The sequence below is a fragment of the Corythoichthys intestinalis genome, chromosome 21 (assembly GCF_030265065.1).
Source record: "Corythoichthys intestinalis isolate RoL2023-P3 chromosome 21, ASM3026506v1, whole genome shotgun sequence".
NCBI lineage: Eukaryota > Metazoa > Chordata > Actinopteri > Syngnathiformes > Syngnathidae > Corythoichthys > Corythoichthys intestinalis.
Window position 1 is genome coordinate 35,642,063 of NC_080415.1, and position 13,854 is coordinate 35,655,916.

At 40.9% G+C, this 13,854-nt stretch overlaps 1 protein-coding gene across 1 annotated transcript in view; it reads right to left on the bottom strand.

Moving 5' to 3' along the window:
- Positions 1-12,045, bottom strand: part of LOC130909395 (dynein axonemal heavy chain 9-like) — a 238,714-nt gene extending 226,669 nt beyond the window's left edge. Inside the window, exons 1-7 of the mRNA XM_057825789.1 lie at positions 11,916-12,045; positions 11,619-11,778; positions 8,111-8,266; positions 5,802-5,934; positions 5,449-5,726; positions 5,018-5,148; positions 2,976-3,102 (exon numbers count right to left, since the gene is read on the bottom strand). Of these exons, the coding sequence (XP_057681772.1) occupies positions 2,976-3,102; positions 5,018-5,148; positions 5,449-5,726; positions 5,802-5,934; positions 8,111-8,266; positions 11,619-11,778; positions 11,916-12,034 (1,104 nt within the window). The 5' untranslated portion in view covers positions 12,035-12,045. The remainder of the gene's footprint in view (positions 1-2,975; positions 3,103-5,017; positions 5,149-5,448; positions 5,727-5,801; positions 5,935-8,110; positions 8,267-11,618; positions 11,779-11,915) is intronic.
- Between the last annotated feature and the right edge of the window lie 1,809 nt (positions 12,046-13,854).

The following is a 13,854-nucleotide window of genomic DNA, read 5'->3' on the forward strand; positions in this document are numbered from 1 at the left end:
GGCTCCGTAACCTGGCAACGGCTGCTTGAATTCTATCCCAAGCCATGCCTCTATAACAGATGGTGGAATGTACACCATGATGAATAGAAGAGTTATATTGGCAGATAACATGGATGCATTCTGGCAGCCAAAAGTTCATTGTACATTGTTTAGATATATATATTATTTAATGGTAGTCAAAAATACATCCGTCTGAACTATGTTGAACTCAAGTAACAACACAGACATCAGTCGCCTGTACCCACATCTCAATCGGGCATAAGTCACTGTACTCCAGGTACTCCCACTGCATTCTTGATATGCCGACTTTATCCATTTTATTTGCCAAAGAACTCATGTTCCCGATGACAATAGCCAGAATGGAGGACTTTTTCTCCACTGTACTTTTACGCCGGCTTTGACTCTTCATCAATGTGTTATTCTCTGTCTGAGCTCCAGGGAAATCCCCGCTGCCGCTCTCCACGCAGTCAATGTGGAGGTGGCAAAGCTGGTCTTGCGTGTATGTGAGAATCTGAGTTGCTTTCCCCAGTGGTCGTGAAAACTTCCATTAAAAGAAATTCTTACAACTATTAAAAAGTTGAAATTAGGGCTGTCAAACAATTACAATTCTTCATCAAGTTAATCACAGCTTAAAAATTAATTAATCGTAATTCATCGCAATTCAAACCATTTCTAAAATGAGCCATATTTTTCTGTAAACACACACAAGACAAACATTCAACATACTGTACATAAGTACTGTGTTTGTTTATTATAACAATAAATCCACAAGACGGCATTAACATTATTAACATTCTTTCTGTTGAAGGGATCTACGGATAGAAAGACTTGTAGTTCTTAATAGATAAATTTGAGTACAAGTTATAGTAATATTATATCAAAACCCCTCTTAATGTTTCCGTTTTAATAAAATTTATAAAATTTTCAATCATAAAATAAACTAATAGCTTGCCATTGTTGACGTCGCCGAGCGGGACGTCACATGGGTTCCCTGCCGTTCTTCCAGTGTCTTTAATGACATAAGGTAGTGATTGAAATACACCACAAGGTGTCAATGGCGAGTTTTAAATTAATTAGAGATCTAGCAAAGGCAAAGTCTGAGTAAGTTTTATGTGTATTTTGCATAGCTATTTTGATTCGGAATGCAAGTTCTGTTTGCATTGACCGCTTTTCTTTTTGTGAACATTATTTTTTTGAGCGATAGGAATATTATTTTTGTTGTGTTTTCACTAAATGATAATGTAGCGATGTAACTGTTCCGCCCAAATGCATGATGGGAAGTTGGGCAACCATGGCTGTCAATGGTGGCTGCAAATGGTATACAGTATGTTCTGCGTTGTGTTCAATTAAGCGTGTAAACAAACAAAAAAATCATCTCCTGTGAGAGATAGATTATTATTTTTGTTGTGCTTTCACTAAGTTATACTGTAGCGACTTAACTGTCCGCCCCAATGCATGATGGGAAGTTGGGCAACCATGACTATCAGTGGTGGCTGCTAATGGTATACAGTATGTTCTGCATTGTGTTTAATTAAGTGTTCTAATTAAGAAATTGTCTCCTGTAAGAGATAGGAATCTTATTTTTGTTGCGCTTTCACTAAATGATACTGTAGCGACTTAACTGTTCCGCCCAAATGCATGATGGGAAGTTGGGCAACCAAGACTGTCAGTGGTGGCCTCAAATGGTATGCAGTATGTTCTCCATTGTGTTTAATTCAGCGTGTTAAGAAAAAAATCGTCTCCTGTGAGAGATAGGAATTTTTTGTTGCGGTTTCACTAAATGATACTGTAGCGACTTAACTGTTCCGCCCAAATGCATGATGGGAAGTTGGGCAACCATGACTGTCAATGGTGGCTGCAAATGGTATACAGTATGTTCTGCATTGTGTTCAATTAAGCGTGTTAACAAAAAAAAAAAACATCTCCTGTGAGAGATAGATTATTATTTTTGTTGTGCTTTCACCAAGTTATACTGTCGCGACTTAACTGTTCCGCCCAAATGCATGATGGGAAGTTGGGCAACCATGACTGTCAGTGGTGGCTGAAAATGGTATACAGTATGTTCTGCATTGTGTTTGATTAAGTGTTTTAATTTAAAATTGTCTCCTGTAAGATAAAGGAATCTTATTTTTGTTGCGCTTTCACTAAATGATACTGTAGCGACTTAACTGTTCCGCCCAAATGCATGATGGGAAGTTGGGCAACCATGACTCTCAGTGGTGGCTGCAAATGGTATACAGCATGTTCTGCGTTGTGTTTAATTAAGCGTGTTAAGAAAAAGATCGTTTACTGTCATTCTTCCCCACGTCGTTCACGACAATACTTATAATTGTTAAAAAGAGTTGCCAAAGCTTAAGCCAATAAAAGGCGCAGTCCAATGAACGCCTTTGTCCGCTCGCATTTCTCTGCCTTTTCGCTCTCAATGTGCTAAAACGGCGTCATTGTAAAATGTCTGAGGCAACGCATGAACGGGTCATTCAGTGCATGCATTAATTGCGTCAAATATTTTAATGTGAATAATTTAAAAAATTAATTACTGCCCATTAGCGCGATAAATTTGACAGCACTAGTTGAAATGTAATTGTGAAACAGAGTTGTGGCAACATGTGTCACAGTGCTATGTGAGGTAGAATTAATTTAAATACTAATTACTGCTACAGTAAACTTTAGAAGTGGTTCCTGAATGATTTATGCAGTATTTCATACAGATGGCCAGCATTCAAAGAAATAGATTTATAGTAACATTAACACATTTAATGTAACAGCTCTACTTTGTTCGTTGCAATTCCTGGCTAATAATGTCACTGAGCTCAATTTGAGGTCAGTCATAAAACTAATAGCTGTAGCCAATCAAATTTTGTTTCCCAAAGCTTGCGTCAACCGGCGATGTTTGCTAGTTTTTAATACTTGGAACGGACCAAACTGCATAAACAAATAATTGCTCTGCTTTTGAAAAAAATAATTAATGCAACCACCTGGTGTGGGTTGGTCCCGTTAGAAAGAATGTCTAAGAGATCAGCTGAAGAGATGAAGTAAAAGCGAGGGAAGGCCAGCCGCTTGATGTCCAGATACTCTGCCAAAGCCTTTTCACACAGGGATAGCCTGTAAAGGTAAGCACAATGCACACAGCAGCATGTCTTTGCATTAATGTGTCAATCATATCGGCCAATCAAAGCATTTTAAAATGATATCTGACAATATCGACATCGGTTTTTCATTATCTGTTTTGGGCTAATATGCATGTTGCCTTCAAAATGAATGTAGAGGCCTTCTGCCTTTGTACAAAGGCTGGTCATAGCTTAGCACAGCAGTTATGCTTATTGACCAATAGATGTCTCCAAACTAAGATGCATGGGATTTGTTATGTGAGCAGATAATTTGCACCTGTGGTGCAAAAATTAAAGGAACAATAAATGATCGAAAAATAATGAATTATAAACTCATTACATATAACGACTGCTTTACCAGACAGAAATAGTCACTAAGGAAAGTAATAAAATAGTAAAAAAATGTGCAAAAGCACAGCAAACTGTGTTTTAGGAAAAACTCATTGACAATACATTGATTGGACTAGTCCAGGGGTCGGCAAACCAAAATGTATTGGACCAAAAAATAAAATAAAATAAATGTCTGGAGCTACAAAAAAACCCTTACATAAGTGCTTTTCTTAATGCATTCATAATTTAATTTATAGGTATATTTAGCCGTTTTTTTGTGGGAATATGTGTTTGAACCATTTCTTAAGAGTATTGTAATAAAAAAAGTTGCATTTAAAAAAAAAAAACAAAAAAAAAACATTTTGCTATACTTTTGCTATGTAAGTTGGCCATTTGTTGTTTTGCTGTACTTAGATCCTCATGTATTAATTTTTTTTTTTTATACCGTCTGAGGCTCAGCTCAGGTACTTTTGCGCCAGTTTGAAATCAACAATAAATATAGTGGTAAAATATAAGCACTTTTTCCATAACTTCGGTTGAAATTGCACTCATTTTTCACAGAATGTTGATTTGGAAAGTTGTTACATTTATCATGATTAAAGCATCCAGTGGGCATCACGATACAATTAGCCGTAATATGTTCAGTCCACGACCGCATATACAGTGGTACCTTTACATATGAAGTTAATTCGTTCCAGGACCTTGTAAGTTGAAATGGTCGTATGTCGAGCAAGATTTTCCCATAAGAATACATTATAATTCCATTAATTCATTCCACAGCCCGTAAACCTACACTAAATCCTTGATAAATACTGCTGGTACTATTACAAATGGCAGTTACACATAGTAAAACACCTAAATTATTAAATATATAAATAAAAAAACAGAATAAAAATCCAGTATTATAATAATTTGTGTAAATTGGATCGGGTTCCAATGTGGCGGATGTGTTTTGTGTGCTGTACCTGAACGCACCGCGTGGCTGATATGACAGTGAGATAAGGTAGAGATTTTACTTTCTCTTTTAATGTTTTGTTGTTGGCGTCAACTGCGGCGGACAGTAGGCGCGTTGTGTAGCACAACTTTTGATAAAAATTATTAAAAACCTGACAAAGCTCGCGATTTTTTGGGCGATGTTCTACATTTCACGGCCGTATTGTCAAGCTAGTTCACGGACCCACACACCACACTCATATTTTTCTATCATTTCCATCTTCATTTCAATGGTAAGTGTCACCTTTTTCCTTTTTTTACACCACCTGCACCCACCTTCTTGGAACACATGTTGATTTCTCCCACAAAAAAAATCGCCATGCGTCCGTCTTGTGAGAAAACAAACTGCGGCTCTGTCGTATTTCGAGCATGTCGTCGGATGCAGAAACAAATGGCGAATTGAATTTTACGTTGGATGTCGATGTACCACTGTATCGTTAAAGGTTTATCTAAGTTGGACAATATCAGAATATCGGTTAAAAAGTCATTATCAGATAACTCCAGTCAATTTTATACAGACTGCACATCGGAACAAGTTAAAAAAAAAAAAAAAAAAGTGGAAAAGACTAATTCATCTGAACCCTCACCTGCACTGGATGTTCTCCAGTTTGTTGAACAGACCAGATTTATTGGTGGCCTCTATAACGTTGGGCGTTTGATGGAATGAGTTAGCCAACTCTTTGAAATCGGCATCAATACCTTCGAAGCACTTAGAGTCCTGCAGACAATTCCACAAGGGAGAACAGCCAGGGGATTTAGCTTCCCGCATGGGAGAAGGAGAATTAAAGGTATAATAATAAACATATGGGTAGAAGCTCAGCCCTGACATCATGGGAACAATTAAAAAGTCAAGTAACCACAGTTCTAACACTCACAGTGAGTGCCAACTATTATATTATTGGTTAAAAGCCACAACACTTTATCTGGGTATACATGTAAATACAAAAGTTCAAGTGATTTATACCTGAAACTAAGATTTTATGTTGAAAAACTTAGAGTACAGAGAGAGTCGAGTAACCTGAGGCAGCTGTGTGCGAATGTCCTGAGAGCCAATGAAGATGCTCTCCAGGTGGGTCCATGTCCGTTGCACCTCGAACCAGATGGAGATGACAGAATCGGCCACAGACAGCTTACTTTGCCAAGATGAGACTTCATCCAAGAAATGGGCGATATACTTCGAAGAAATAAGGTTCTGCAGCTGGACCTGGTTGTCTTCCAGCGTCTCGATAAGCTCCTCATCCAAACGGACCAGTGGGATTTGGGTACGATAGTGGGGCTCATACTGGAACTGCATACCTGCGATGCGTCATGTGACATGTCAGTAGAGGATAAACTTTAGAAAGCAGGACATCGTGGAAGTTTAGTTTGGACCTGTCCATGTAGAGTTGAGCTCCGAGAGAACTTTTTCCATTGCCATTTCCTTAACAGCCTTGTCTACAATCCCTCTCACCTCCTCTTCAAAACAGTGTAGGTTCAGTTTCAGCAGGTCAGCGAGAGCCGTTTCCTGTTTTGTTTGTTCCCAACAAAATCAAATAACCTTTAAAACTTGAGTCTGACGCAAGTTAAGAAAACAAATGGCAAGTATTTGTCCTTTAAACAACAAATTCCAATGAAGTTGAGGTGTTGTGCTGTAAAATAAATAAGTAAAACCAAAATACAATTACTTGCAAATCATTTTCAACCTACAAGATATTAAGTTGAATGTACTACAAAAGGTGAGATATGAATGTTTAAACTGCTAAATTTTATAGTTTGATTGGTTTGTTTTTTGATGGAAAGTTGAGCAATGCTCATAAAACAACTGTTTCAGGGGCGGAGCTTAGGGGGATGCAGCCAAACCTGTGCCTCTAGAGGGCGTGGTGGTCAAACAGAAAGATAGGATGATGTGCGGAGCTCTACAGTAATATAGTGTTTAAGTGTTAAAATATCTCTGCAATGCTTCTGCCAAAGTCAGGCAGATGGACCAGTACACCGTCAGTGACCTTGTCCTCAGCGTATCTATTTTAATATACCCATTTAATAGTTTTGACAAATATTGGTATTCTGTTTTTATTTACATTCTTTCTTGTACAGCATCCCAGTTTTTTCAATGGGAGTTGTAAAGCATTGATATTGTATGACAGCACAACAAAAAAGTTACAAATGACTTTCTTGGTCCCGTTGTGATTATTCATAGTGTTTTGTTTATTTGGAGAAAACAACGAGCAGGAAGGGGTTATGGCGGGACAGAAAGAAAAATAGAAGAGGAGAGACAGAAGAGGAGAAGAACAAACAAAAACTGGAAATAAATTGAATGCCTATACTACCAATGAATATAGTGGTGTTATCATTAGCGAATGTATTTCCCATGGACACCATGCAAGGGACCGGGGAGAGAGATGGGGGGCGTACACAAATTAGCAATGTGAAGTGTAGAACCCAATCATATGTGAATCACTTGAGCTTGTGGAAATGTTGACATCCTATGCTATGCTGCCTAATCGCTAATCCTGGCACCGACATTCTCTCTACTTATGTGTGTCTAATTGGAGCCAGTCATCCTTGAATCCCATTAGATGTGTGATAGTCCTGCAGGAAAGCGGTAATGCTGCGTGGAGGCTGCCGCAGGGCCACGGCCCCTCCCTAGCCACGGGGGGGATTGAGCCAGCGCAGCCCATCCCTCCTCCAGCAGCTCCAGCAAAGGGACCCAGGGACCATCCGCGCCCCCATTAGCAAGCCTTCAGGGAAGGGACAAGGGGACATGCCACCGAAACAACCACCGACGCCGCAACACCCCAACCGACACGGCACACCGTGGGACCCCAACAGCCCACTATGCCCGGGGCAGGACAGGCTCCTCACCCGGAGTGAGCAAAACCCCGACAAACCACCGGCACTCAGCCAGCAACCCGTGCCAGGGCCCAACGGCGATACCCGGGCAGAAAGAGAGGGGGAGACGGAAGTAGGAGAGCACAGAGAAGGGTGGCGCGGGACAAAAGCCCCGACCCCACAACCCAGGCGAAGAGGAGGTCATGCCCCGGGAGCCACACTATAGAGAAAAGTGTGGGACCCACCAACCGCCCTATTACTGTGGCTGCCTCGGCCACTCCCCAGCCATTGGGGGATTGAGCCAAAGCAGCCCATCCCTCCCGCCGCTCCAGCAAAGGGACCATCCACGCCCCCATTAGCCAGCCTTCAGGGAAGAGACAAGGGGACACACCACTGAACCAACCTCCGACGCAACCCCCACAACTGACACGGCACACCGCAGGACCCCAACGGCCCACTATGGGTAACACCCAGCCCACCCACCAGCACTCAGCCAGCAACCCATGCCAGGGCCCAACGATGATACCCGGGCAGAAAACAGAGGGGGAGAAGGAAGTCTGAGAGCGCAGAGAAGCTGCCGCGGGTAGGCTAGCTACCAGAACCACAACCTCCCAACCCAGGTGAAGATGAAGTCACGCCCCTGGAGCCACGCTATAGAGAAAAGTGTGGGACCCACCTACCGCCCTATTACTGCAGCTGCCAGGTCCCCGACTGGCAGGCATTACCCAGCACCGTGATGGGATTGTGTGTGGAGGGTAGTGCAATGTATGCATTAAAATAGGAGACTTTGTTACTCATAAATTACACGGATGAATGAATGTATAAAATAATCACTTCATTCTCATGGTAAAAAATAGAAAAGGATCACAAACCTGGTCCATGGTGAAATAAACGCCAGTAGCGGACATTAATTGATGCCAGTGTCTCACTCGTATGGCCGGATTCTGGAGCTCTGCCACTGCCCGCAGGGAAATGAGGAGATTCTTTACCTTGTTGTCCAAAAATGTGAAGGGCTCCCATGCTCTTATCTACAAATGTCCCAGAAAGCAACACTCAAAATCATCTTTTTTGGCCAAATATGTTCGAAACACAGAAAGATTATAATACACTAATTTAGTTTTGTGAGTGTGCATTGAAGAAACCTCGAAGGATTATTTGCTTTCAACTCCCATGGCATTATTCAGCTAATAATAACTTCATGAGTACCGTATTTTTCGGACTATAAGTCGCGTTTTTTTTCATATTTTGGCTGGGGGTGCGACTTATACTCAGGAGCGACTTATGTGTGGAATTATTAACACATTGTGATATAATTTCACATGTTATTTTGGTGTTTTGCAGTGACACTGATGGTTTTGTAAAGTTGTTGGCATGTTCTTATGCTATAGTTATCTGAATAACTCTTTATAGCTATATAGCCACGTTCGCGTTCTGCCTATGTTCAATTGTATTATTGACTTTTTTATCTTGAAATGGATGCATTTAGTTTGTGGCGCTTTAACGCCCACGTGAGGGCGCACTCGCACTTGTTTAAGTGAAGAAGAGTGCTCACACGCCAGAAGAAGACGGACAGCTACGTAGCTCTGAGTGAGTAAGTGAGTGAGTGGGCGAGTTAGCAAGAGAGAATAGACGGCTGCGAACCTACTTTCATTGTTTTTGCTTTTAAATCATCTCTACAGAGGCAACGCCTGCGTGTATCATCTTTTCTGTTGTTGTTGTGCGTTTTCCACCCGCGATCGGACACTTAGAGCCAGTTGTGTGGTTGTTTGAACGATGTGCTAATGATAGCGAACGCATGCTAACCTGTTACTTATTACTAATAGTACCTAATTATCATTTATTTACGTTGATGCGAACCTGTTTTCTATCGAGGACCAAATTGATTCAGCAAATTATACGGACGTCCAACATTGTCTTTTGGGAGTTCGCTGTATAGCCAGGACCAAGCCGTAACGTAGGACAGTATATTCACATTTCGTTGTTCATACACTGTACACTGTACATTTATTTAGCATGTTGTTCTCTATTGTATTTTTATATTAAATTGCCTTTCAAGATGACATGTCTGTTCTATGTGTTGGATTTTATCAAGTAAATTTCCCCCAAAAATTCGACTTATACTCCGGTGCGACTTGTATATGTTTTTTTTCTCTTCGTTGGGCATTTTATGGCTGGATCGACTTATGCTCAGGAGCGACTTGTAGTCCGAAAAATACGGTAACTAGAGGTCAATCACTGGGATCTATTGATTGTCTGTGTGAAGGGCAAGAAAACACCCCTGAACATTTAGGTTTGAGGTTGAGGTTTCGTTCCGCCTTAGATGGGGGGACTGCGTGATGTCATCACTACAAATTAAGAGCTTAATATTTACAAAATGGTAGCAGCAAAATTGACACAATTTTTGGCCATTTTTAATCAAAATGTGGGGCTAGTTGACCTCAGATTTAATGAAAAAGAATTGTACTGTGGTATGAAAACATCTGAACCTTTTGGAATTTCTCACATTTCTGCATAAAATCCCCATCAAATGTGATCTGATCTTTGTCAAAATGACACAGATGAGAAAACAGTGTGTGCTTTAACTAAAACCACCCAAACATTGATAGGCTTTCATATTTTAATGAGGATAGCATGCAAACAATGACAGAAGTGGGAAAAATACATGAACCATCACATTCCATATTTTGTGCCCCCCCCTTTGGCAGCAATAACTTCAACCAGACGCTTCCTGTAGCTGCAGATCAGTCTGGCACAACGATCAGGACTAATCTTGGCCTATTCTTCTCTACTAAACTGCTTTAGTTCAGTCAGATTCCTGGGATGTTTGGCATGAATCGCCCTCTTTAGGTCATGCCTCAGCATCTCAATGGGGTTGAAGTCTGGACTTTGACTTGGCCACTCCACAACGTGTATTTTGTTCTTATGAAACCCTTCTGAAGTTGATTTATTTCTGTGTTTTGGATCATTGTCCTGTTGCGGCATTCATCCTCTTCTTAGCTTAAACTGTCTGACAGACGGCCTCGGGTTGTCCAGCAAAACATCCTGATAAACTTTGGAATTCATTCTTCCATTAATGATTGCAAGTTGTCCAGGCCCTGAGGTAGCAAAACAGCACCAAATGTTCCCTCCACTATGCTTCACGGTGGGGATGAGGTGTTGATGTTGGGGAGCTGTTCCATTTTTCCTTCCCACATGACGTTGTGCTACTCAATTCAACTTTGGTTTCATCAGTCCACAAAATATTTTGCCAAAACTTCAGTGGAGTTCAAATCATAAGGCTCCCTCCACCATGCTTCACGGTGGGGATGAGGTGCTGATGTTGATGAGCGGTTCCATTTTTCCTCCACATATGACGTTGTGTGTTATTCCCAAACAATTCAACTTTGGTTTCAACATTCCACAAAATATTTTTGCCAAATTTCTGTGCAGTGTCCAAGTGCCTTTTTGCAAATATTAAACGAGCAACATTGTTTTTTTAGACAGCAGAGGCTTCCTCCGTGGAGTCCTCTCATTAACACCATTCTTGGCCATAGTTTTACATATAGTTGATGTGTGCACAGAGATATTGGACTGTGCCAGTGATTTCTGGAACTCATTAGCTGACACGCTAGCGTTCTTTTTTTACCTCTCTGAGTATTCTGCGCTGAACTCTTGGCGTCATCTTTGGTGGACGGCCACTCTTTGGGAGAGAAGCAACAGTGCCTTTTTCCATTTATATACAACTTCTCTGACTGTCTATTGATGAACATCCAAAATTTTAGAGATTTGTATTCTTTCCCAGCTATATAACAAATCAGCAATCCTTGATCGCAGGTCTTCAGACAGCTATTTTGACTGAGCTATGATGCATATCAGACAATGCTTCTCATAAGGACAATTCTTACCAGGTGTGTTATTTATAGTGGGCAGGGCAGCTTTAAACCACTCATCAGTGATTGAGCAAACACTTGACTTAAATTGTTTGGTAAAAACTGGTTTCAATTGCTGTTTAGGTCTCCTAAGGCAGAGGGTTCACTTACTTATTTTTCCCCCCTTCTGGCATTGTTTGCATGCTATCCTCTCTAAAATATGAAAACCCATACATGTTATAAAGGCTCAGATACTTTTTCATTCCGCTGTAAATAGCTCAAAAACAATAGCAACACAAACAAAACATTTTACAGCACAAACTATTGACATTATTTTTATATAAATTTGCGTCTGATGGTGAGCCAACTTCACGGAGGTGACATACCTCTCCATAGCTTCATGTTTTGTGGATATACATTAATACATTACATGGAAATACTGTAGAAGTCATTTCTGCTTGCCACCAATTTTCACACCTTTAGGTTACCTTACCCATCCGATTAGTTCCACAGTCTTATCTCCCCGCCTTACCTCCTTATCCAGCCCTCGAATATCTTTTGAGAAGCATTTGCACTCCAGCTCCATGTCCTCCACATGAATCTCCCTCCAGGGAGTCATTTTCCATGCTGCCATGCTGGATTCCACTACAGTGATCATGTCCCACAGCCCTTTCAGCAGGCCTACCTCACGCCTCAGGGATGAAGAACAGGAGATAAAGTGAATCCAACCATATTCAGAGTGTGAATATAAATCAGGGTCACCGATTTAATTGCTCATTAGTGCCACATTTGGCAAGCATTTCACTTTTATCAACCTTAGGGTCTTTACCTGCATTGACGGAGCTGTTTGTATTCAGGGACGTTCACCTCAAACAGGTTGGCAGACTCCACTAGGGAGGCCATCACTTCCTCTTGTTTTTGGATCTGCCAGTGGAAAGTGTCCAACATCTGGTGAGGAGTCTTGGCTTCAGATCTGGACAGATGCAAACAGGTCCACATTAACCCTGGTGGAGGTCTTGTTCCGGTAATACCGGTACGACTGCCACAACCCAGAATTGCGTGCAGCATACCAAGACCAGTTTCCTCATCACTGATTGCAAAGTACAATTAAAAAGGACTTCCAAGGCATGAATGGTTCGTAATCACCATGCTAGTAGGAGCCCAATTACAGACATAACTAATGTGACGATGAGATATTATGAATAAGCGCCTCGACCTACTAATTAATTATCATTATCCTAAGATTCAATTAGCCTTGTCAGATGTAAGATCCTCATGAAAACAATCCTTTATGACTGAAAACAAAGGGAAAGGTGACTGCTTTGCAGACACATACTAGCTAATATGTAATGAATATTGCCTTCATACAGTATTTTACGAAAGAATGCTATCATGCACTGCATATCCCTAATCTAGACCAGCACAAGTCTAGAACAAGCAAAGAGGTTTTTGATCAGATTTTAGTAATTTCGGGAATGTATTTTTAGAAAGAGATGCGATGCTTTTTGGCATGAGCACTGCGCATTAAGTATTTATAATCATGAAGTCCATGCAACTTGGAGATCTAGTGCAAAAGCATTTAACTTTTAAAGGGAACCACGGACAGAAAGAATTGTAGTTCTTTAAAAAAATAAAAGTTAGTGTGAGTTATAATTAGAGATCGGAATCGGCAAAAAAATATCGGACATGCCTTTTTTAAATATATATATATATTTTAAATAAATCGTTTTCTAATTGTATTTAACGTTACAGACATAATATGTTACACTCATCCAGAGTCTTTAATTAAGGCTTAAAGTAGGGTTATCAAATTTATCCCGTTAACGGTGGTAATAATTTTTTTTTTTTAACTTATCACGTTAAAATATTTAACGCAATTAATGCATGTGCTGCACGGCCCACTCATGCATTGTCGCGTTCAATCTGTAATGGCACCGTTTTACCTATATATAGCGCTAAAAGGCAGCGTGAAATGAGTAGAGCCAATTTTGGCAGCCTTTGGAGCCTTTTTTTAATTTTAATTTTAAAACGATCGGGATCGGCTCGGGAGCAAAAAAACATGATCAGAACAACCCTAGTTAACAGCATATCAGTGCCAATGTAAAACAATGCAAACTGACTGCACAAAATTGCAAAGGGGGTGGCGGGCGCGGATGGGCGTGCGCAACCCGGAAGTACTCCTCTCAACGCACACGCGGTCAGTTTGGCCACAAAATTTGGCGGCAACTAAGCACTTTAAACTCAATCAGACTTACAACACATCCCACAGATGCTAAACGAACACATCGCCTCACGGCATAAATGTGCAACACGCATATGATGTAAACACTGCTTGCCAACTTGGAGCGATGACTGCCCGTCGTTGCTACTGCAAAGCTACGAAACGGCCGCGCATGTAGGGGGTCCAACCTTTTTCTGATACCCTCCAGAATGAAGGAAAAATACTCACCTTCATTCATGGATATCCACCGATCAACATTCCCTCGCAACGTCTCAACACTCGGCTCAAATCTCCACCCGCCTAGCCCACGCATTCAGTCCCACGACACATGTGACGCGGGACCAAAACAGGAAATAGCTAAGAGGTTGTCATGGAAACACGTACCGGGAACATTTTATTTTAGCATTTTCTATTCAAAATGCTCTTCGTACATGACTACAATATTCTTCATTCTACATACGTTATGAGGCAATGAAAAAATAGTAACGCAGAGACACTAAGGAAACTAACTTTCATTAGATTACTGGCGTAGAAAAATGAACGCGTT